Here is a 26,047-nt window from a genome sequence, read left to right as displayed (position 1 = left end):
GAACAGTCAATGTTTCAGGCCAATTTATTCCTTTGGAACTGGAAAGGAAGGGGGAAGACGCCAGAATAAAGAAGTAGGGGGAGAGGAAGGAGCATAACTAAAAGGTGATAGGTGAAGCCGGGTGGGAAGGATAAAGGGCTGGAGAGGAATCTGATAGGAAAGGAGAATGGAGCATAGAGGATAGGGAAGGCGGAGGGGATCCAGTAGGAGGTAATAGGCAGGTGAGAAGAGGTAAGAGGGCAGAGTGGGGAATAGAAGAACAGGGGAGGGGAAGGGAATTTTTTTTTTTTTTTTTTTTAAATGGGAAGAGAAATCAATATTCTTGCTATCAGGTTGGAGACTACCCACATGGAATACAAGGTGTTGCTCCTCCACCCTGAGGGTGGCCTCATCTTAGCACAAGAGCCAGCCATGGATCAAAATGTCAGAATGGGAATCAGAATTAAAATGTTTGGCCACCAGGAAGTTCCGCTTTTGACGGATGGAGCAGAGGTGCTCAACAAGATCCCCCAATTTATGACAGGTCTCACCAATGTAGAGACCGTTTTGGGAGCATAGGACACAATAGATGACCCCAGTAGACTGGCAGATAAATTGTTGCCTCACCTGGAAGGACTGTTTGGGCGCTGAATGGAGGTGAGGGAGGAGGTGAATAGGCAGGTGTAGTACTTTGGCCACTTGTAGGGATTAAGTGCTGGGAGGGAGATTAGTCAGGAGGGATGAATACCCAAAAGAATCACAGAGGGAGCGATCCCTGTGGAAAGCTGGGGGGGGGGGGGGGGGGAGAGCGGGGAAATAAAGATATGTTTAGTGGCAGGATCCCTTTGGAGATGGTGGAAATTGTGTTGACTGCGAAGGCTCACGGGGTGGTAGGTGAGGACAAGAGAAACTTGATCATTGTAAAGGCGTTAGGAAGATAGGATGAACGCAGATGTTCAGGGAATGGAGGAGATGCGGGTGAGGACAGCATCTATGATAGAGGAAGGGAAACCCCATTCTTTGGATGAGGAGGGCATTTCTGATTTCCTAGAAAGAAAAGTCGCAACCTGGGAACAGATGCAGCAGAGACGAAGGAACTGAGAAAAGGGAATAACATTTTCACAGGAGACAGGGTAGGAAGACATAGTATAGTCATGACAACTGTGGAAATCAGTAGGTTTACAAGAGATGTCGGTCGACAGTTTGTCTCCAGAAATGGAGAAAGAAATAGAGAAAGGGGAGGGAAGTATCAAAAATGGACCAAGTGAATTTAAGGGCAGGGTGGAAATTAGAAGTGAACGTGGATGAAATTGACGAGCTCAGCATGGGTGCATGAAGCAGCACCAATACAAAGAACTAGGGAACATTACTGGGGAAGGCTTGCAACATGGACTGTTCTACATAGCCAATGAAGAGGTAGGCATAGCTGGAGCCCATACAGGTTCCCATGGCTCCTCCTGGAGTCTGGAGAAAGTGGGAGGAGCTGAAGGAAAAATTTTTGAAGGTGTGGTCCAGGTCTGAAAGATGGAGGGTGGTGGTGATGGAGGGGAACTGGTTTGTTCTTTTATTGAGAAAGAACAGAGAGCTTTAAGGCCTTCTTGATGGTGGGATAGAAGTATGTAGTGACTGGACTTGTATGGTGAAAATGAGGCAGTCAGGCAGGGAATTGAAAGTTACTGAGGAAATCGAGGGCATAAGAAGTATTGCAGATGTAGGTGGGAAGGGACTGAACCATGGGGAATGGAATGGAGTTAGAAAGTACGAGAACACGAGTTCATGGGGGCAAGAGCACGTAGAGACAATAGGCCTACTTGGACAGTTAGATTTGTGGATCTTGGGTAGGAGGTAGATGCGAGCAATGCAGGATAAACTATGAGTGTAGTGGCAGTGGATGAGAGTTCTCCAGAGTAATTTCAATTCAATGCTTACAGTAAGCTTTGAGTTGTTTAAGAGGTGTAGGCCACGAACATATCAATCACCCCTTGTAATATCATAAAAATTAGAATATTTAAAGTCATGATCTATAATCAATAATTTGACCAGAAACCAAAGTGTCATATTCATTAGTCTGATAATAATCGAAAACTATGTGGAACTATGAGTATGGAATATACAAACAGGCTTCAAGATTGAGACCAGCTAAGCATATGCACAAAAATATGGCATTTGGAAATATGTGGAGAAGTAAGAGGTATTGATTTAGGTTCACAAAACTAGAGTAGTTTTTTTTTAAAATGCTGACAGTTTGGGAAATATTATATTCAAAGCAATGAGGTCTCCATGTGTACTATTCACTGAGGGTTGGAACAGACAGTTAGGAAAATAAATAGAATATTGACCTTTAATTGAGTGAAGGAGTAAAGATCTTTTACTGCATGTATATAGGCTTTAAAGCAACAACAGTATTGTGCAGTTTTGGTCTCCGTAACTGAAAAGGGTATATAATTACTCATATGGATCAACAAGATGGATGCAAGAGTGCAGCAGTGTCAGAAAGCCATTGAGAACCAATGTGGAAATCTCCTTCACTCAGAGGACAATGAATATTTGGAATTCTCACACTAGAGGGCTACAGATGTTTAGTTATTGAGTTCATTCAAAACAGGGATTAATACATTTCTGGAAATTACAGAAATCTTGGGCAACAGTGCAGAAAAAGTGAACTCTAGTAGAAGAACAGTTGAAATCTTGATGAATGGCAGAGTAGATAGCTTGCACCAGCACCTAATTCTTATGATACCACACTTCTTAAGCACTTCAAAGAACATTGCAAGATCTAATTGAAGTGGTCCCAATTCCAGGAATTATTTAAATATTGTTTAACATCCATTTGAGCTATATAATTTCTTCTTAAACGTTCATTCAGAGCATTGTGCTTCAAGCAATCCCACAAGGGTCAGCCTAGATAATGTCCTGAAATCCTAAAGAACTTAAACTACTCAGTTTAGACAAAACAACAATTACACTGCAGCACCAGCATGCATTCACAATCACATTCCAGTGATGTGTCAAAACATTCGGGAGAGTAGGCAGCGAAGCAAAATAAATTACAGTTCCCTCTACAAACATATACTTTATTGATAGTATGTTGACAAGTCCCACAAAAGGCAATGAAAAATAAAACTAAGCAGAAAAGTACTTAATACTTCATTTGATTATAGTGTTAAATGACTGATGGATATACCCAAAGGGTCAAACATTTAGTTCTTCTATAAACTAGCAAAAAAAATTTACACTAAAGCTATTCATCTGAAAACAGTAACTTGAAATTACACACTGCATGAACATATCCATCAACATATAAATGCTAAATGGAATTTATAATATAACCTGGAATGTTATATAGATTATTTTATGACTGTTTACATAAAAATTAATAAATGATATATATTTTCTTACAACCTTACAGCTGGCCTCTTCCCACTTCCTTTCCAATCCTGAAAGGTTTCAACCCAAAATGTTGACTGTTTATTCCTTTCCATAGATGCTACCTGACCTGCTGAGTTCCTCCAGCAATTTTATATGTTACTTCAAAACAGGGTAGTAGTTTTATATTTGCTGATAGTTCAACAATTTTAAAATGCACTGAAGTTAAAATTATTTAACAAGAACCAAGAGAGTCTATATATTTACAGGTAAACTAGAGACAGAAAAACAAGCTTTAACAATAATTTTTATTTTACCGTGGTGGTCTGAATTACAGGTTATTATTGAAATCTTAATTCAAACACAAAAATGCCGACCATTTTCACATCTCTCAGTATTTGGTCACACTAAAATTACTTTGGATGACAGAAAAATAATTTCCACGTTTTCTTGACAGACTGATGAGCAATCTTATGAAAAACGTCAATATGAGAAAGCTAAATGGGCTTGTGTAACCGAGAATGAACCTCGCTATGAACAGAGCATATGCAAAGGATTTATGAAATTGATGAAATACATTTGTCAACAAAACTCATCAGGTGATTTTCAGAAATGATCATTTATACCCTGCTGATAAATGCTCTACAGTAATTGAAAAAGCAAGGGAAATAATTTTCAAAAGTATCTTTACCCATTGGTATTTAGAATGATATTTGATTGATCTGAACTAGCTTTAATCCCCTTAATATTAAGAAACAATACTTAAAAAATTTACTAATTTAGGCAAACTGCTATGAAAATATTATTTACTTAGTGCATTTGGTTAAGCTGAATTATTGTGAGTAATTTAGGAATTACTTTGATTTGAGTACATTTCCAGTATTTTATTTCCTTTATTACAGTTGTCAAGGAGAAAATTAATAATCTTGATTAAAGTTTGCACATAATAGGAAAATATTTTGAAGAATTTGTATACTGTTAGTAGTATTCTTCTTCAGTCCTTTTAAGTTTTTCCCTAAGTAAAAGGAAATATTCCCTTGCTTTTGATAGAAAAGACACAGCTGATATTCCTCTACCAAAATGTATTATTGTACATTCCCACTAAACTACAGGCCTTCCTTTTATAGGTCTGTTCCTGGGAATGACCGTACCTGTTGTTACCACTGTGCACACCAACCACACCAGGTCACAGCTCCTACCTGGAGTAACCATTGCTTACTACCTCCCACCACAATTCCAAGATCAGGTTCCACAGCCCTTTGATGCAGACATCGTCATAGAAGAGTGGCCTGCACAGGTCATTTACGCAAGGCAAGTTTCTTTACAAATGATTACACACTAAAGCCTAGTGCATATTGCCAACTATTAGTACTAAGTAGCTAAGCAAGCATTTTTAAAGAAGGACCAGACCTGAAAAGGTATAACAATGAAGTGAAGAATTCACATTAAAAGGAACAAATGATTTCCAGCAATATTGCTGTTTTGGAAAGTGTACTGATAAGTCATTTAAACAAGATCTAAACAGAAATACATGCCTGGGCATAAATATTTCCAAACAGTGCACGTTTTTATGGATAGCATGTCATAGAAAACTTATCAATTCTTAGTTAGCTTTTTTTCCCCCAAAGTAAATTCTGTTATGGATTGGACATTTAAAAAGAAGCAACATGCATTTTAGTCAATTTGAGTTTACCAGATAGGCAAAGGACCAATCGACTTAATACACTTACATCTGTCTATGCTGCATACAATGTTTCTAGAGACAAGGGCAATTCAAAAAAAAAAATCAACGGAGAAAGCTTTAAACTAACAAGACAAAGATAGAGAGGATCAGCAAAAAAACAAGCAGCTTAAATATTAATGGAACTGCAAAGGCAAAACAAGAGTAAACCAAATGTACATGAATGGCTGGAAATAACATTTTAAAAAAGGATGGTTAAAAATCAAGTGAAAAAAAATTATTTTATAATTAAAATAAAAATCAAGAATTTAATCAAGATATACTATAGAGAAAAGTGTCAGGGAAAAAATATCAGGAATAGCTATCAAAAAGTGAGTTTTCACACAAAATAAGGTGGAATAACTATCACAAAATGCTGGTGGAACACAGCAGGCCAGGCAACATCTATAAGGAGAAGCACTGTCAATGTTTCGGGCCGAGACCCTTCAATCAAGAGAATTGAAGGGTCTCGGCCCGAAACGTCGACAGTGCTTCTCCTTATAGATGCTGCCTGGCCTGCTGTGTTTCACCAGCATTTTGTGTGTGCTGTTTGAATTTCCAGCATCTGCAGATTTCCTCGTGGAATAACTATGCACAGAGACCACAAAAGGCAAGTTTTATATCTGGATCACAGAGTGCAATATCCAGAACCCAAATATTTTCCAAATAAATAAAACTTGAAACATCTCCACAATTAATTGGGAGCCAAGACAACACACCAAAAAAAAATTTGCAGGAGCCCATTTACCCTTTTCACCTGCTCCACCATTCAACTTGATCAGGGCTGATCTTTTATCACTTTTCCCACAAAACACCAGATCCCTCAGTTCCCTTATTTATTTATCTAAAAATCTATTTGGACCTTTTAAACGTACTTAGCAAATGAGCCTCCATAGCTCTCTAGAGTAGGAGATTCACCATCCTGCAAATGAAAAAAATCCTCTCGTTTCTGAAGCAACACAAAATGCTGGAGGAACTTGAGTAGCATCAATGGAGGGAAATGATCACTAGGCATTTCAGGTCTCAATCTAAAACCCAAAAAGCTAACTGATCATTTCTTCTATTGTACTGCAAGGATCTTGACTGAAATACCGACTGTCCATTTCCCTTCACAGACGCTGCCTGACACGATGAGTTTCTCTAGTATTGTGTATTGCTCCAGATTTCCAACGATTGCAGTCTCATCTCTTTCATTTCTGTCATTTATGGCCACTCATTTGTTTTGAAACGGACACATTCCTGCATTTGCCCCATCAAAACCCAAGAGAATATTATGTTTCAATGAGATAATTTCTCATTCTTCAGAAATCAAGCCCCAGCTCAATCTTTCTTCCTTTCAGAATTCTAATTTCTCTTGCTTGAAAATTCTCTCTCTATTCCCTACCCTCTTTAGCACCAACTGTAGTGTCAGCCCAGAAAATAATCCACTACATATTCATCCAAGTATAGTTCTACTTATAAAAGGAGAACAAACTTGTACACAATATCTCAGGTGCAGCTTCACCAGGGCGTTATATTACTTCACATCTTTCCTCTTGCAATAAAAGTCAGCATACTCTGTGTTATCTTAATTGCTTACTTTACCTGAATGTAAAACTTCAGCAGTTTATCTACAGAGACACCCATGTCCCTCTGAACACCAGTACTTTTCAATCCAACAGGAGTCAAATCAAAGGAGTTCCAAAATACATTATAGAGTTATTGAACTGGGTTTTTAAAAACAATAAAATAAAAATAGAAGTATACTCGGTACACAATCTGCTCTAGATTGTGCAATGCTCAGGAATTCCCAGATCGATCTCAGCTGCTTAAAAATGGTGTTAGTGTGACATCATCAGGGAGTTTAGGAAAAGGCAATCATAAAAGAGAAATTTCCTCAAATTTGCAAGGGCTTCTTTACAATAAATAATATTTCAGTGTCTTATATGGTATCATAATTAAATAGCTATACATTTACAAATGTGTTTTAAATCAAGACACTTTAAAGAGCAAAAACCAATTATCTCATACTAGATGACTTATTGTGTATTTTACCCTACACAATGCTAATATTGTAGAGTGCTAATGTAAAAAGATCAGTTATTATGTTACTGAATGGCCTACTCCTGCTTCCATTTTGTACGTCTTATCACAGTTTAAGATTGGACATTCCCTCTTGAAGGCAGTAAAATAAATAGAAAGAATGTAACATTAAAAACAGTACATCTTTAACAGATACAAATATTGACATTGCTTCTGTATTTTGAGACAAAAATTGATAAAAAACTAATCACACAAATATGCGATACTCGACTTAAAACAGTTAAGCATAGAGGAATTCTTTAACCTTCAAAGCTCATTATTAAGGCGGTCAGTACTGCAGATTTACCAGAAGTAGTAAACAATAAATATTAATTACTCAATTTTCTGCTTGTGCAGATCTTTTAATGGCACCACTAATGAAGAGATTATTTTACGAGAGATAAACCATCTAGCAGAGCACCTTGATGTTCCTGAGCTGTTTCTGCAAGATACCTTTATTGTGGCTGGTTACAACAATCCTTCTGTTCCAAATCGACATAATGAGCTCTGGTTTATCCAGAGGCCTTGAGCAAATTGTTCATATCTGGTACAGACCCTGTGCAATAACTTATTTTGTGAAAATGTGTATGTACTATGTGATGGTGTAAGCACGTGAAAACTTGCTTCAATTATAATTTTGCCTCAGTAAATGAATATAAGATGATCGCAGGTTGACATTTAAAATATAAAGTAGAATCAGTTTTCCATGAATAATCATATCACCAAATAACATCCACAATTTTCACAATTCTGGTTAAACCTGATGGCACTGGAGATCAGAAGTAAATCCAAATCCCTGGAACTATGAGATAGCTGCGTGATCTACTGTACCACTGTATAAACTGTTGGTAAAAGCAAAACTAAAGAGACTAGAGCTCCAAGAGAAATAGTCCTCCATTTAAATCTCAATTTTCTACAAATTCTCTCTTCTGGAATAGAATTGTGGTTCTGCAAGGAGTGTAGTTGCTTCACAGCCCAAGCAATGTGGGTTCAATACTGAACTCTGGTGTTGTATGTATGGAGTCTGCAAGTTCTTCATGTGAGCATATGGGTTTCCCCAGCTGATCTGATTTCCCTCCTCCTCATCCAAAAAATATGCTGGCTAAATTAACTAATTATTATAAATTGCTGCCGAAGTAGATGGACGTTAATGGGCCTCTGTAATGGGGAAACAAGTTGGAGAACAGGATTTGTTCTGACAGCCAGCATTGACTCAATAGGTCAGATAACTCTTCCCCACCACCCCCCACCCAAGTCATAAGATTTTTAAAAATCTGTGTCCTTTCACTGTAAACAGAGAAATAGAAAATAACAGCATTTAACTATAAATAACCTAATATTTCTGGCAAAATAAATGGTTATGAAATAGATAGTCCTTCAATGGAAAATTATAGACATTTGAAGGAATACACTGTAATGTTTGCTTGCACAAACGAGTAGTAACATTTGCTTGTCAACCTACATCTCCTATGCCATTATTGGACTTTTTTGGTTTAAGAACTCTTGTGCTGGCTAGACCAAAAAAACCATTAAGTGTCGACTAAGATACTGCTACACTATGCAACCAGCATTTGATTGAAAGAGGCAAAACAGATAGTTCTCACACTAGATACCCTCCTGTATAATGTATTTTACCCTATATAATGCAGATATTGTATGGTGATAATGTGATGTATAGCAGTAGTATTAATAGCTGTTGACCAAAGTTTCCAAGTCACTCAGTGACCTCTACAGTCAATGTAGCAAATTCACCACATCTTGGTTCATATTTACAAAAAAAGTAACAAATCATAAAGCATTTTTAGTAAAATACTGGAAACAAATAATTAGTTATTCATTCTCAATACTCATTAAAACTCAATGTTTTAATGTAAAAAGTTATTACCTCTGTGTAAATAAGAATCCATTTAAAAATATGACAGCTGGTTACAGAGAGAAAAAGAATCCCAATTAATGATAGCTTTTGAAGTCCTTTCATCAATATCAACCTGCATTTATTGAAACACGCTCAGGTGCTTGGTAAAGCACCAAGAATAAAAACCTGACACTGTGCCAGTAAGAAAGATATCAATACAGACAACCAAATGGCATGGTCGAAGGATTGGCAATGAATCTTAAGGAGAGATTTGGAAAGAATCAGAGGTAGGGGAAGAAGAAATTTAAGCACTAAACACCAATGCAGATGAAAAGATTGTTACAGTGAGAGTTATTAAAATAAGAACCATACACAAGGCCACAAATAAAGCAAAAAGATTTAGATATCTTCTGCAGCTGTAAGGTGGTAAAGCTTGGGATAGTTGATAAGTGGTGATGGTGCAGTTAGATCCTGGACAAGGATTTGAAAACTGAGGCATTGTTGGCCTTCAGAAACCAAACAAAACTGTTCTTCCAACTGAATTAATTGTTGATTTATTGTTACAAAGTGAATGAATACAAAATTTGATAGCCTTTCTGTTCATGATTAGAGGTTGATATTTATTCTGCAGATCTGTGTCGTAAGAGTTTATAAAACAAGATGAATGGTTGTAAAAAGGTTTAACTGTAAACATATTAAAACATTTATGGTTACGAACTCAAAGACTAAATTAAAATTTGCTTAGTGTCTCAAGATGATTTCATTAATAACTGATTCCAGAAGATACCCATGACTTCTGTGCCTTATCGTGCTCTTCGTTCTCCATGAAGCATTGCAAAATCGCCTTGGTCACTGGAATTCACTGTTGATCGCAACCACCCAGTCCACCGAAGTCGACTTCATATGCTATGACAAGGCATGTCCCAATTTCACCGGGTATGAGGCCTGCTGGCGTCCTCACCTGGCTTAGGTCACCTGTCAAAGTGGTGTACCAGGGTGTGGGCGCTATTGCAAGCAACAACAATTTAGAGTCACAGGTCAGAGCTGAGTGTCTGGTGGGGACCACAGGTGAGTGAGCTGCCACTGAATGGACACGACAAGTCCCTCCAGTTTGTCCCCAACTACCATGCCAGTTTTATCCCGTTCGAGACACTCAATCCTTGTGCAGCTCAACTTCTTTTGTCTTCTTCCTTGTTCTAACGTAGGGTCTTCCATTTGAAAAAAACTGCTAGTTTCTCTTCCCATGGATGCTGTAGTTATTTTTGCCCATTCAAATTAAATCCCCAGTCAGCAATTACCATCCCCACCCCACCCAACCACAATTTTAGTGTCAAGAATTAAATGTTAAAATCTCTTGGTAATAAATTAGAACTGCGCATACTGAGTAAAACCTGAAACACTTAGCAATTGAGGCAGCCTCTGTGGAAAGAACAGTTAACTATTGATGATCCAAACTGAAGACATTATAAAGGCAGTTTTAAGCTGCAGAGAAGCAGCAGGATATGGCAGAGGAATTATCTGTGATAAAGCAAGATCAGAGTCGATGCTGTCATTAGAGGATAATAAAAAACAGAAGTATAATGTATTGCAAATATGAGGACTCAGTCCTGCTCAGGTGAGCTTCTTTAACTCTTTACCTGGCATATTAATGCCTGCATTCGTGCTAATGTTCTCCCTCAAACAAAATCAAAATTTTAATACTTTTGCATTCACTTATTTTCACTTAGTCCACTTACTCATGCATTATCTTCCTGGAACTCTTTCCTCCAACTCAGGAGATGAACTACCCAGCCATTACAAGCCTATAAACTCGCACTGTCTCCCACCCTACCTTATTCTAGATCCCACTCCAGTCTTCCAGCTTACAGTTTTTCTGTTTTTGAGATTTTGAGTGCATCTGAAATGTCTTCCAGGGAGGAGAGCACAGCAATGAAGGTGCAATGCAGACTTGAGGAACACCACTTCATATTTCATCTGTGCATACTGCAGCCCTTCTGTACCATTTTCCCTCATTCAGAACCAGTAATTTACGCTGCAAGTCATTCATCTGAGGAAAATGGTTCACATTTTCCTCTTCTCAGCCCTTTGTTTCCCTCTGCTGAATGTTTCCAGCTTTGGATTTACTTACATTAGATTTTCCTGTTGAAGATGGTGTTCGGTACTTGTGACATCCAACATTTGTGTCACATCATCCCAAAACAGAACCATAATCACTTTTGGAACATAACATTTCAACAATACAGCCAAGACTTAGAGGCTCAAGGGTCTTGCTGAACTCAAAATTCAGGCATATTTAATATAACAGAATTGAATCAATCTGGCATAGACCAGGTTTTGAGCAGATCAATTAGCAATACTGTCTGTCCACAAGCCAAGATTCGCCATCAATGAGAATGAGGGCATTCATGTACTTCTACCTCCCTTGTCTACCACCATCAGGGCTACAAGTGACAGATTTACAAAGTCTGCAGCTAATCCCTTAATTGAAAATTTGTTTCATCATGCTGCAGATGAACAGCTTGGTTTACAGTTCTGCAATATTGAAATGTGCAAGATCAAACTGATAACTAATTTGATTTTAATTTCCTTTCCTAGAAATACAAAAAATAGAGCTGACTGCTCTATTCCTGCTCCTTTGATCCTGATGGGCTGCAAAATACAATCACAATTGATCATCAAAACTCAGTACCTTATACCTGCTTTCTCTCCATATATTTCATACCTTTAGCACCAAGAATAATATGGAACTACGTGTTATATACATTTGATGATTGACTTCAACCACGTTCCTTGTTAAAGAACGTGGCAGGTTCACTACTTTCTGGGTTAAGAAATTTCCTTTCTGAAACATCCAAAATCCGGCACTTGAAGTAATCATTATAACCATATTGTGGCGACCCACTTCCCAGCGCACTCGAACCGGCTCACAAAGTGGCGTGCGCCGGCATTGAGGCTGGTCGCAAAAAGGGCGCCAAGCCTGCTTCACCAGCAAGGGGAAAAGCCCGCGTGCGGGACGGGACTGTGAATACGCCCCAGGGAGGGCGGGATCAGGAAGGCTTTAAAGCGAGGCCGCAAAGTTTGAATAAATCTCTTTTGCAACCGCAGCTCACCGACTGCGTGTCATTATTTCAGCGCTGCGTGTAGCACACCGCTACAATTGGTGACCCCAACAGCCCAAATGATATTTGGGCTGAAGATGAACGACGCCACATCTGTTCATGCAGTTTCGTTGAAACTGCCGAGCTTCTGGACGCTACGACCTCACCTATGGTTCCAGCAAGCAGAAGCCCAATTCCACATTCGGCAGGTAACCTCGGATGACACACGTTACTACTACGTGGTGAGCTCCCTCGACCAGGAAACAGCGGCCCAGGTTGAGGAGTTCATACAGTCGCCCCCGGAGGACAGCAAATACACAGAATTCAAAGCCTTGCTCATAAGGACTTTCGGACTCTCACGGCGCGAGCGAGCTGCCCGCTTACGGCACCTGGATGGTTTGGGAGACAGACTGCCATCGGCTTTGATGAACGAGATGCTGTCCCTGGCCGGAGGACACAAGCCCTGCCTCATGTTTGAGCAGGCATTCCTGGAGCAGCTGCCCGAGGACATAAGCCTGCTGCTGTCCGACGTGGATTTCAGCGACCCCCGGAAGGTGGCGGCCCGGGCAGACTTGCTGTGGAAAGCCAAGAAGGAGAGTGGGGCGTCCGTCGCACAGATCACCAGGCCACGCTCCCAGCAGCAAATCGGACCAGGCCCGGCCGCAGAGCCCGCTAACCCCAGAGGCAGGGGTGAGGAGACCAACGAACAATGGTGCTTCTACCACCAGCGGTGGGGCACAGAAGCCTGCCGCTGTAGCCCACCCTGCAAGTTCCCGGGAAACACCAGGGCCAGCCGCCGCTGATGGCTACGGCGGCTGGCCATTGGGATAGCCTCCTGTATGTGTGGGACAAGCGGTAGGGACGCCGCTTTTTGGTCGACACCGGAGCCAAGATCAGCATCTTACCTCCAACGAGTTACGACACCCGCAACAGGGCACCGGGTCCCACCCTGAGGGCCGCAAACAGCAGCACAGTAAGGACCTACGGCACCCGTACGGTGCGGCTACAGTTTGGCTCCAGCCAGTTCACGTGGGACTTCACACTGGCCGCCGTAGCCCAACCGCTCCTGGGCGTGGATTTTTTGCGGGCTCACAGCCTACTGGTCGACCTGCAAGGGAAGAGACTGGTCCACGCCGAGACCTTTCAAACGTTCTCCCTGGGTGAAGCCCAGTTGCTGGCCCCACACTTAGACTCCATCACGCTGTCCGACAATGACTTCACCACAGTCCTGGCGGATTTCCCATCGGTTCTGGCACCGCAGTTCACGGCAGCCATGCCCAGACACGGCGTACAGCACCACATCCCGACACAGGGACCACCCCTCCACGCCCGTGCTCGAAGGCTTCCCCCGGACAAGCTCCGACTGGCAAAGGAGGAGTTCAAGATGATGGAGGAATTGGGGATCATCCGGCGGTCCGACAGCCCATGGGCCTCCCCCCTGCACATGGTGCCCAAAGCAACAGGGGGCTGGAGACCATGCGGCGACTACTGCAGGCTAAACGAAGCTACAACACCGGACCGCTACCCTGTGCCGCACATTCAGGACTTTGCAGCAAACCTGCACGGCGCACGGATCTTCTCCAAGGTAGACCTTGTCCGGGGATACCATCAAATCCCGATGCATCCGGACGACGTCCCCAAAATGGCACTCATCACCCCTTTCGGCCTTTTCGAGTTCCTCTGCATGCCGTTCAGTCTAAAGACTGCCGCACAGATGTTTCAACGGTTAATGGATGCGGTGGGACGCGACCTGGACTTCGCTTTCATCTATTTGGATGACATCCTCATAGCCAGCAGCAATCATCAGGAGCATCTGTCCCACCTCCGTCAACTCTACGCCCGACTGAGTGAATACAGCCTGACAATCAACCCGGCCAAATGCCAGTTCGGGCTCGACACCATCGACTTCCTGGGCCACAGGATTACTAAAGACGGGGCAACCCCTCTGCCCGCTAAGGTAGACGCAGTCCGCCATTTCCCCCGACCCAACACAATCAAAGGCCTTCAGGAATTCATGGGTATGGTAAATTTCTACCACCGCTTCCTCCCTTCCGCTGCCTGAATCATGCGCCCCCTGTTCGCCCTGATGTTGGGTAAGGGCAAGGACATTACCTGGGACGAGGAGTCCGCCGCCACTTTCATTAAAACCAAAGAAGCCTTAGCAAACGCCGCGATGCTAGTGCACCCCAGAACGGACATCCCTACCGCCCTCACAGTGGACGCATCTAATACGGCAGTCGGTGGGGTGCTGGAACAACTCATCGAGGGTCGCTGGCAACCCCTGGCGTTTTTCAGCAAACACCTACGACCACCCGAGCTCAAATACAGTGCATTCGACCGGGAACTGTTGGCGCTATACCTGGCAATCCGGCATTTCAGGTACTTCTTGGAAGGTAGGCTCTTCACCGCGTTCACGGACCACAAACCATTTACCTTTGCGTTCACGAAAGCATCCGACCCCTGGTCGTCCCGCCAGCAGCGACATCTGTCCTACATCTCCGAATACACGACGGATGTCCGGCATGTCTCGGGAAAGTACAATGTCATGGCTGACACCCTCTCCCGCCCTAACATCCTAGCCCTGTCCCAGGGGGTAGACTATGAAGCACTGGCGGAGGCGCAGCAGGCAGACGAGGAGATCCCTAGTTACAGAACTGCAGTCTCCGGTTTGCAGCTCCAGGATCTCCCCGTAGGCCCAAGTGAGAGGACCCTACTCTGTGACGTAACCACCGGCCAACCCCGTCCCATCGTCCCGGCAGCGACGCGTTTTCAACTCCATTCACAACTTAGCGCACCCCTCCATCAGGTCAACCGTCCAGATGGTCTCCAACAGGTTCGTTTGGCACGGACTCCGCAAGCAGGTCAGTGAATGGGCCAAAACATGCATGCACTGCCAAACAGCCAAGGTGCAGCGGCACACCAAAGCTCTGCTGCAGCAGTTCCACCCCACCCACCAGCGTTTCGACCACATTCATGTGGATATCGTGGGCCCCCTGCCAGTGTCGCGAGGAGCGCGGCACCTCCTGACTATCGTGGACCAGTTCACAAGATGGCCAGAGGCGGTCCCGCTCAGCGACACCACCTCCGAATCTTGCACCCGGGCACTGATTGCCACCTGGGTATCTCGCTTTGGTGTACCGGCCCACATTACCTCCGACAGAGGCGCCCAGTTCACCTCCAGCCTGTGGTCATCTATGGCCAGCCTTTTGGGGACACAGCTGCACCACACCACTGCCTACCACCCACAGTCGAACGGACTGGTGGAGCGTTTCCACCGTCACCTGAAGTTGGCTCTCATGGCCGCCTCAAAGGGCCTAACTGGGTGGATGAGCTTCCCTGGGTCCTGCACGGAATCCGCACGGCGCCCAAAGAAGTTCTGCACGCCTCGTCAGCCAAGTTGGTGTACGGCGCACCCCGGTTGTCCCAGGGGAGTTCATACCAGCCCCAAGGGGGCAAGAGGAAGAACCCGCAGCAGTCCTGGGCAGACTACGCGAGAGGGTCGGTAACCTGGCCCCCATACCCACTTCGCAGCATGGGCAGAACCCGACCTGCGTACCCAAAGACCTGCGAAACTGTAAGTTCGTTTTAGTACGACGGGGCGGACATCGGGCACCGCTACAGCGGCCCTACGAGGGGCCGTTTACGGTGATCAGAAACAACGGGTCCACATTCATACTGGACATTGGGGGGAAAGAGGAGGTTTTCACGGTGGACCGACTCAAACCAGCCCAATATGGTCAAGATTCCGGGACCGCGGCGCAGAGGCAGACCTCCCAAACAGAGTCCGAACCAGACTGTGGACATTGGGGGGGGGGTGTATCGCCGGTTCTTGGGGGGGGCGGGGGGGTTATGTGGCGACCCACTTCCCAGTGCACTCGAACCGGCTCACAAAGTGGCATGCACCGGCATTGAGGCTGGTCGCAAAAAGGGCGCCAAGCCTGCTTCACCAGCAAGGGGAAAAGCCAGCGCGCGGCACGGGACTGTGAATACGTGCCCCTTACAGTATTCCCGCCCGGAGAGGGCGGGATCAGGAAGGCTTTAAAGCGAGGCCACGAAGTTTGAATAAATCTCTTTTGCAACCGCAGCTCACCGACTGCGTGTCATTATTTCAGCGCTACATGTAGCACCGCTACAATATAACAATTACAGCACGGGAACAGGCCACCTCTGCCCTTCTAGTCTGCGCCGAACACTTACTCTCACCTAGTCCCACCGACCTGCTCTCAGCCCATAACCCTCCATTCCTTTCCTGTCCATATACCTATCCAATTTTACTTTAAATGACAATATCGAACCTGCCTCTACCACTTCTGCTAGAAGCTCGTTCCACACAGCTACCACTCTCTAAGTAAAGAAATTCCCCCTCATGTTACCCCTAAATTTTTGCCCCCTAACTCTCAATTCATGTCCTCTTGTTTGAATCTCCCCTACTCTCAATGGTAAAAGCCTATCCATGTCAACTCTATCTATCCCCCTCATAATTTTAAATACCTCTATCAAGTCCTCCCTCAACCTTCTATTCTCCAAAGAATAAAGACCTAACTTGTTCAACCTTTCTCTGTAACTTAGGTGCTGAAACCCAGGTAACATTCTAGTAAATCTTCTCTGCACTCTATTTTGTTGACATCTTTCCTATAATTCGGTGACCAGAACTGTACACAATACTCCAAATTTGGCCTCACCAATGCCTTGTACAATTTTAACATTACATCCCAACTCCTATACTCAATGCTCTGATTTATAAAGGCCAGCATACCAAAAGCTTTCTTCACCACCCTATCCACATGATTCCACCTTCAGGGAACTATGCACCATTATTCCTAGATCTCTCTGTTCTACTGAAACAGAGAATCTCCCTGTCCCTGAGCCATCCAAGTCTCTGTAATGGCCACCACATCACATCTCCAAGTACTGATCCACACTCTAAGCTCATCCACTTTGTTCACAACACTCCTTGCGTTAAAATAAACACATCTCAAACCTTCAGTCTGAGCGCGTCCCTTCTCTATCACCTGCCTATCCTCCCTCTCGCACTGTCTCCTAGCTTTCTCTATTTGTGAGCCAGCTGCCTCTTCCCCAGTCTCTGCAGTTTGGTTCCCACCCCCCAACAATTCTAATTTAAACTCTCCCCAGTAGCCTTAGCAAACCTCCTGGCCATGATATTGGTACCCCTATGATTCAGTGCAACCTGTCCTTTTTGTGCAGGTCACACCTGCCCCAAAACAGGTCCCAATGATCCAGAAATCTAAATCCCTGCCCCCTGCTCCAATCCCTCAGCCACGCATTTATCCTCCACCTCATCCTATTCCTATTCTCACTCTTGCGTGGCACAGGCAGTAATCCTGAGATTACTACCTTTGCGGTCCTGTTTCTCAACTTCCTTCCTAACTCCCTGTAGTCTTTTCTCAGGACCTCTTCCCTTTTCCTACCTATGTACCAATATGTACCACGACCTCTGACTGTTCTCCCTCCCACTGCACGATACCTTGGACACGATCTGAAATATCGTGGCACCTGGGAGGCAAACTACCATCCGAGTTTCTTTCTTGCGTCCACAGAATCGCCTGTCTGGCCCCCTAACTATAGAGTCCCATATCACTACTGCCTTCCGCTTCCTTCCCCTACCCTTCTGAGCCAGAGGCATGACCACTGTCGCTTCCCTCAGGTAGGCTGTCCCCGCCCCCCCCCCCAACAGTACTCAAACTGTTGAGTACTATAGTGGGAGAATTTGGCACCAGAGGGCACAGTCTCAGAATAAGGCATCTCTTTAGAACGGGGAAGAAGAAAAATTTCTTTAGCCGGAGGGTGGTGAATTTGTGGAATTCACTGCCACAGAAAGCTATGGAGGTATGTTTAGAGTGGAGGTTGATAGCTTCTTGAATAGTAAGGGCATCAAATATTACGGGGAGAAGGCAGGATAATGTGGTTGAGAGGAATAGTAAATCAGCCATGATTTATTATCATCAGAATAATAAATCTTTAATGGTGGAGTACAGTTGACATAGGGGCAGGCGTAGCACTTTTTCTGCTAGCAAAGGTAAATGCCAGGAGGGAGATCAGTGGGGAGGGACAAACGGACACTTCACCTATGGGTCTGTTGGGGTCATTCTAGAATGAAGGAGATGTCTTCCTTTTTCAAAGAAAGGGGCTCCCTCCCTCCATGATCAACGATGCCCTCAATCGCATCTCTTCCATTTCACAAGTTTGCTCTTACCCCATCCTCCCACCACCCGACCAGGGACAGGGTTCCTCTTGTCCCCACCTACCACCACACCAGCCTCCACGTCCAGCACATAATTCTCCAAAACTTCCACCATCTCCAACAGGATGCCACCACCCAGCACATCTTTCCCTACCCCACCCCCAACTTTCTGCTTTCTGCAGGGATCACTCCCTACGCAACTCCCTTGTCCATTTGTCCCTCCCCACTGATCTCCCTCTCCTGGCACTTACCGGTACCTTCGCTAGTGGAAAAAGTGCTACCCCTGCCCCCACTATTCCCTCACTACTATTCAAGGTCCTAAACAGTCTTTCCAGGTGAGGCAACACTTCACCTGTGAGTCTGTTGGGGTCATGTACCATGTCTGGTGCTCCCGGTGTGGCCTCCTGTATAATCGGTGAGAACCAACACAGATTGGGAGACTGCTTTGCCGAGCACCTACGCGCTGTCTGCCAGAAAAAGCGGGATCTCCTAGTGGCCATCCATTTTAATTCCACTTCCCATTTCCATATGTCCATCCATGGCCTCCTCCACTGTCCTGATGAGGGGTACACTTAAGTTGGAGTGACAACACTTCGTGTTTCGTTTGGGTAGCCTCCAGCCTGATGGCATGAACATTAATTCCTCAAACTTCTGGTAAAGCCCCCCACGCGGTGCGCATTTCACCATTTCTCCATACCCTTTTCCACCTCTCACCTTAACTCCTTACCCGCCCATCACCTCCCTCTGGTGCTCCTCCCCCCTACTCTTTCTTCCATGGTCTTCTGTCTCTTTCACGAATCAACTTCCCAGCTCTTTACTTCATCCCTCCCCCTCACGTTTCACCTATCACCTTTTGTTTCTCTCACCCCTCTGCTCACCTTTTAAATCTACTCATCTTTTTTTCTCCGGTCCTGCCAAAGAGTCTTGCACCAAAACATCGACTGTACTCTCTTCCGTAGATGCTGCCTGGCCTGCTGAGTTCCTCCAGCATTTTGTGTATATTACTCGGATTTACAGCATTTGCGGATTTTCTCTTGTCTGAAATCCACCCTTTTTATTCTAGTATTTAAGATTGGCACTACATCAGTTGGATTTGTATTGCCGCAGTACATCTACCACAATCGTTTGCCTATGGCTAACTCAATACAATTCTATTAGATTCTTTAAAGAAATGCAATTCATTTTTTAAACCACTTTTGGAGTATCAGCAATTCCAGCAAGGCCTACGTTTATTGCCCATTCTTAAATGTCCCTTGAAAAGGTGGCAGTGAACCATCTGGTTAGATCATTGCACTCCTTCGTGTGAAGACAATCCCATTATACAATTCAATAGGAAACTCCATGATATAAAGCCAAGCAAAGGAATATGTTGGGTGACTTGGAGAGGCTCTTGCAAAGGGTGGTACCCTGCTGCACCCAAATCTTTGATGTTAAGGGTAGGGAGAAGCAGTAAGATTAGCCTGGAAGGGCAACAGTAGTGCATTTCATGAATAATACACTATAGTGCTGGTGGAGGGAATGAGTATCAAGGATGGTTCATGAGGTGTCAATCAAGCAGCCTATTGTCCTGTATAGTGTTGAGTTTCTTGAGAGCTGTTGACTGGTGTTTTACTTATCCATAACATTCCTGACTTGTGCCTTGTAAATGGTGGAAAGGTCTTAGGATATCAGAAAGTGGATCACTTACTGCAGGATCCCAAGCCCCCTACTCTTCTAACCATAGCACTTATGAGGCTGGACCAACTAAGTTTCTGATTAATGCCAATTCCAAGGATATTAATGGTGGGAAACTTGCCAATGGTATCACAATTCAACTTTACATGGGTTTTGCCATAACCTTTGACAGCAGAAAAGGACTTGCCTTAACTTGAAATACATTTAAGCTTCAGAAATATTTTTAAGGGGTTTTGTATTCTATAGCAAATAGAACAGAGGAAAGTGAATATATTAAACATCTAAAATTCACTCAAATTATAAATTAAAATTCACTTTTTCTATTTTCAAAAGTTGAAAATTACGCTAGAAATCTAGTCTGGGGAACAAAACTTTCTACAGAATATAATGGGTTAATATCTAAGCAGTCAGTCATTTTACTGATCAGCTGAGGTTACACATAAGCCACGTAATTTCTGTCCTTCTCCAGGAGAAAATAACACTCACCTCTAGGTATAAAGACTGAATCGCAGTGAGCTCAGGTCCCAAAGGAATTACAAACTTCTCAACATGTCGCTGATGTGAGTAGGGCTGAACATCCACTGAATCTTCAGACCTCACCTCCAGATGTGCAATCATAAGGTTTGAAATGACTTGCTGTACAGCCTGTCAAAAACAGGAACAATTTCATATTTTTTGTGGTGCAGCCTTTCTCAATGAATGAGTTGTGAATTTAAGTCTCACTCCAAACTGATAATGCCAATTTAGTATTTAATAGTTTACATTATTATGGGCTGGTCTTTTTGGATACAATACTAAAGTTAAAGTCTGTCCCGAGCCTTATAGGCTCATCAGGCCGGGGCTTATGTTGGTCTCTGTGGCGTGAAGCGACTGATAGTACGAGACTTCCCCCCGGATAGGACGCCCATCTCTCGCGAGGTTAACCCCCAGCATTTTTGCCAGTACCCATTTTCAGCTGGGTGGACTGGAGCAGTGTTTGGTTAAGTGCCTTGCTCAAGGACACAACACTCTGTCTCGGCTCGAACTCACGACCTTCAGATCGCTAGTCCAACACCTTAACCACTTGGCCATGCGCCACATACAATTCTAAAACTGAAGTCTTGTCCATTTATAAAATGGACAATATATTTCTCAGGGTAGAGGTCAGATTATAAAAACTTACCATGAATATCCTTCCCAAACAGATTTGTAACTTAAGATACATTAGCTATTAATAGTCTAACACAGTTTGTAAAATATCTAAGCAATCCTAATCAACATCAATTTAATTTTATAATGATATTAATACCAGATAGGATACAGGATGGAAAAATAGGTCTCACTTAAAAGAGATCATTGCTGGCTTATCCACAGAAACAAGGTTAACAGTAAGAAGGTATGGAAAAGAGTGATACATTAGCACAAGTCTACTAAAGATGCATCAAGTAATATGATGGCCAAGAGGTGTAATGTTGTTCCATCTTTTATTTAGAACTCATTGGACAGTTTTCAATTTTACCTCTTTCACAATGGACAATACTGATCTTAAACAGAAAAACATCTAAAGGAAGATCACTACAAAGATCGTCGATAAAAGCTTTTTCTTAGCACTAGCTTTCAGAGCTTCAGATTATTAATTCTAAAAGGTTTCAGGGAAGTTTTAAATTTTTAAAAAATGAAAGGAATAGACTATTTGAACTGGATAGGCGGCAAAAAAAAATGGGTCATGTACACAAGTCTTCACTTAATGTCAAAAAGACTTTACTATATCTGAAAGCTGCCCTCACTTGAACCAACAGTGGATAATGGACTTACTGTAAAAGTTCAAAACAGAACAGGAGCTGCTTCTTTATGTATCAAGTATGACTTTGTCCAGTATCAGTGAGCAAATGGGCAAGTATCACTGTGATGTGGAGAATGAAGTTTAGTCATCCTTGAAGTTGGCAAGAAAATTCACAGTTTTGTTCTCTGAACTGCCCAAAGATGTTATTTTAAAAACCGATTTTTCACCACTCGGGAGAATGCATGGCTATAAATGTAAACATAGATGGGAATTATTTCTCACGTCATCAGCTTGGAGTAGGTTTGACCTACTCTACAGTCATAAAACATTTCTGCATCTTCACAGGCAGCCAATTCATTTGATCTGCTTCCTACTACAAGATGCGTACTCATATTTCATACTCTCAACCTGGGTTTCACACAGCCAGTTAGAAGCGGAAGGATCCTTTCAAAGATATCCTCAAGACCAAGAAGATGGTTTGTTTTAAACCTAGCTTTTCAGGATTCTGCTCTTAGCAAATCCTCATATTTTACTATATTGGACATGGTTCATTGCTGACATTGATTAGGCTCATTTTCAAAGACTGCCACTGAAACTGGAACTGTTAGCTCAGAAGTGCCCAAAGCTCACTCAATCTCTCTCTGATCTTTGAGTACTTTGACCCTGCAGAAAATAGTTTCAATACTTAATTTTGGAGAAGTAAATGAACAGCCTATTCATTAAAATCTATCACCTAAAATAGTAGAGCATACCAAAGGAGCTTTAGTCACATAATTACATAAAACACTGCCTTAAAATAAATCAAGTTAAAATATCTCAGGATATCTCTAGGACAAAAAATATGAAAACTTATCTTTGTAGCTCTCTATAAGAACATAGCAAGAAAACTTTGGCAACAGTATTTATAACCGTCCTCACATCTATCATGGTTGACTTGCATTGTCATAAACCATAGTCCATAAAGGTATTTATAGGCATGTTGATTTCTAATACAATATGCAAAGAGAAGCATTTCAGAAGCTGCATTCAGCCAAATCCCAATAAATACTCAAGTACAAAAATTGCAAAGCTGCTGAAATTAAACATATGGGTATTCTTCATCTCGACAGTGATTGTACCTTCATCGTCCTTATGCTACGATTTCTCCTTTTGTGTACCTGATCTTCGGAAAAGCATGAATTCTAATTAATTTATACCTGGCACCAATTGTGCAAGTAACTAACCTTTACATCCCCACCTGGAGTGGCAGTCAAAGCCAGAATGCGGAACTGAAGTGTATGGTTGCATAGCTCCTTAACCACCTTCAACAGAAAAAAGTGGAAGTTATTAAAAATATTAAATCATGCCAGTATTGAGTAGCAAAGTAGCTACATACATATCCGTAATCGTACTGTACCTGGCAATATGCATGATTTCCCAGTGCCTTGTGTGCTTCATCAACCACCAAACACTTTACATTAGCCGCTGGACAAGCTCCTCGAGAAAGATCATTCATCATAACCTGTGGTGTGAGGAAGAAAACCCGTCTGGTTTTCCAAATACCCTGACGATTCAATACCTGTGTATGCCCTGAAAAAGTTATTGAATACTTAATTGATATCAGTTTTGGTACATGCACTTTTGTAAAATTAACAGCCAACTACCATGATCACTTCCAACTAATGGCAGTACTAAAATATTGCATTGACAATTGGTTTTCTAATGCCTAAAAAGATTTTGGGATCTCAGGATGGAAATGCTCGGTCTAGATAGCTTTCAATTTTGCTGAGGTTTCAAATCACAGTCACAGACTATGGAAATATTAACGTTTTTAAAACATCTTCCTTTGGAGAGAACAAGTTAAAATAAATAATCATGCACTCTTATATAGTCGGCCCTCCTTATCCACGGGGGATTGGTTCCAGGACCCCTCGCGGATACCAAAATTCACGGATGCTCAAGTCCCTTATTCAACCTGTCTCAATGCGCTGGACCTCAGGACCCAGCGGAACCCCAGACCTTATTTAACCTGTCTCAGTGCGGTGGACATTAGGACCGGGCGGTAGAGATCTTAATCCGCAGTGTTTCTGTTCGCGAAAATAACCACGAACACGATTGAAAATAAAGTGGAAATAATAAAGCGATCGGAAAGAGGTGAAATGCCATCAGTCATTGGAAAAGCATTAGGCTACGTCAGTCAACGATCGGAACGATTTTAAAGGATTAAGTGAGAAAGGCTCTGCCCCGATGAAAGCTACAATTATTACTAAGCAACACAGTGGTTTAATTATTGGGTTTTGGGTTTTTGATCCTCCAGGTCAACCCAGCATGGTGGAGAGCGCACTTGGGAGCGATCTGTCCCGAGTCCTGAGAACTTCCGTTCCCAAACCCAGCGCTGAAACATATGTTAAGTGTTTTATATGCATAGAAAGGTAAAATATATACTATATACTAAGACAAACGTTTGACTAACTGATGCTAAATAATACTGGACGTACCTGTTCCGACTTACTTAGTAAGAGAACTTACGATTTTTTTCGCTCCCGATCCACGATAACCCACGCACATCCTCCCATATACTTTAAATCATCTCTAGATTACTTATAATACCTAATACAATGTAAATGCTATGTAAAATGGTTGTTATACTGCATTGTTTAGGGAATAATGACAAGAAAAAAAGTCTGCACATGCTCAAACAGCAAGTGCTGGAAGAGCACTTCTGGGTTTTCGTGATTCGTGGTTGGTTGAATTTGCGCATGCAGAATTTGCAGATAAGGAGGGCCGACTGTATTTAGTTTCTTTTTAGCCAGTTTTGGAACACTGGAAGCAGATCCCACACATCAACAGCAGAAATGTCATGCTAGGAGGTTTAGAGATGGTGTTTCAGAGTGCACTTTAAAAGTTGAGAGCAGATCAACTGGCTGCCCCTACAAAATCAAGTAGCATAAATGAAGAATGGGAGGTACTGCATATTCTTGTTTCATCCTTTGTCTTGTGCAAATATATTAAAAAAAGGTGAAAGAATATTCTTAAGTTGAGCTAATAATAGCAGACTAAAAAAACTCATGGGTAACCCTATTTGAGAATTCTACCAAACAATGACAATATCCTTCATTTACCAAATACAATGGATTCTGGTTAACTGGACCATCGGTTATTCGGGGGAGTTGTTTATTTGGGGCAAATCTTAAAGAACAAAAACTAAATTGAGAAAATTGCCAGGATTCTTATTGTTTATTTGGAATACTGCCGCTTAATTGGGGCAGGAGACTGTTGCCGAACAGGTTGTAAGTAGCATTAGTCATGAGCACTTGTGTGGCATTTAATGGCATACCATGCTTTGAGTGCACAGTTTTTAAATAACGTTAGTTGCATGTATTTGTGTTCATAAAAGTGATTTTTGTCACTGATAGTTAGTGAGAAATAAGCAGTAAGAAAATTCCGAACTGTTTTCTTCACTGCAGTTTCAAGCATTCAAGCTTAATCGTGCCAGAAACACCCAGGAGTGAAAACTTAGACCATTTCACTATTTCAACCAGTTCGGCTGGTGGCGCAGTGGCATCAGCGCTGGACTTCAGAATCAAAGGCTCCCAGGTTCGAACCCAATCGACCCACCCCTCCCCTTGCCCCCGGGCACGCTTTCCATCCGTATCGGTTTGAGTACCGAGACAGCCACTCGGCCTCGTAAAAAACAAGGAACGTTCATACCATGACCCGGTTAATCCGAAAGGAGACCAATCCTGACACTACGCGCCAGACAAGAATGGCTGACTGTCTGGTGTGACAAGCTATGAAATGAACAAGTTCGAAACTGTAACGAATTTGAAGGAATCAACAATCATTGCATTGTATGAAGGCAGTCCATTTTCAGCACTTACTGTCTGCGCTGAATTTTTTTCTCATATACACCGGATGAATTTCTGTGTCGATAACACTGGACAACAAAGATTTTGCTTCCTGAATACCTTTTAGTGTATCTTATGGATTTTGGGCTGCTGATCATGAAAATCACTATGAAATGACACTATTACACACCATTTATTTCAACTCATAATTCAGATTGAAATAACTGATGCCACGATTAAGGATGCCATTTTTGTTAGTCCACAAATCAAACAAATCATCAAAGACAGGCAATTCGAAGAATTTCTAGTGGGACTGGAGAAAATTGCATGGAAGGCATTCAAGGATGTTGTTGAAAATCTTCTGGCAACTACACAGCACCAAACTACAAGAAGCTGGTCGACAACATGCTTCAAGCATACAAAACCATGAAGTGCAACATGTCACTAAAGCTTCATTTTCTGCATTCCCATTTAGACTTCTTCCCTGCAAATCTTGACACTGT

The 26,047-nt window shown here is 42.7% G+C and overlaps 2 protein-coding genes across 6 annotated transcripts in view; one reads left to right on the top strand and one right to left on the bottom strand.

Moving 5' to 3' along the window:
* soul3 (heme-binding protein soul3) overlaps positions 1 to 9,698 on the top strand; it is a 28,710-nt gene extending 19,012 nt beyond the window's left edge. For all 3 annotated transcript variants that reach the window (XM_073039618.1, XM_073039616.1, XM_073039617.1), the window contains 3 exons: positions 3,803 to 3,944; positions 4,473 to 4,656; positions 7,484 to 9,698. In XM_073039618.1, the coding sequence (XP_072895719.1) occupies positions 3,803 to 3,944; positions 4,473 to 4,656; positions 7,484 to 7,655 (498 nt within the window). In that variant the 3' untranslated portion in view covers positions 7,656 to 9,698. The remainder of the gene's footprint in view (positions 1 to 3,802; positions 3,945 to 4,472; positions 4,657 to 7,483) is intronic.
* fancm (FA complementation group M) overlaps positions 1 to 26,047 on the bottom strand; it is a 125,227-nt gene that overhangs the window by 86,557 nt on the left and 12,623 nt on the right. For 2 of the 3 annotated variants that reach the window (XM_073039611.1, XM_073039612.1), the window contains exons 2-4: positions 23,114 to 23,286; positions 22,941 to 23,018; positions 20,442 to 20,600 (exon numbers count right to left, since the gene is read on the bottom strand). In XM_073039611.1, the coding sequence (XP_072895712.1) occupies positions 20,442 to 20,600; positions 22,941 to 23,018; positions 23,114 to 23,286 (410 nt within the window). Of the gene's footprint in view, positions 1 to 20,441; positions 20,601 to 21,749; positions 21,790 to 22,940; positions 23,019 to 23,113; positions 23,287 to 26,047 lie in introns of those variants that run through there. The other variant, XM_073039613.1, reaches the window with a different exon arrangement.

Source organism: Hemitrygon akajei, chromosome 3 (assembly GCF_048418815.1).
Source record: "Hemitrygon akajei chromosome 3, sHemAka1.3, whole genome shotgun sequence".
In the NCBI taxonomy this organism is placed as follows: domain Eukaryota; kingdom Metazoa; phylum Chordata; class Chondrichthyes; order Myliobatiformes; family Dasyatidae; genus Hemitrygon; species Hemitrygon akajei.
Note: the sequence above shows the minus strand (reverse complement) of the source record. Positions and strands in the feature narration are given on the sequence as shown.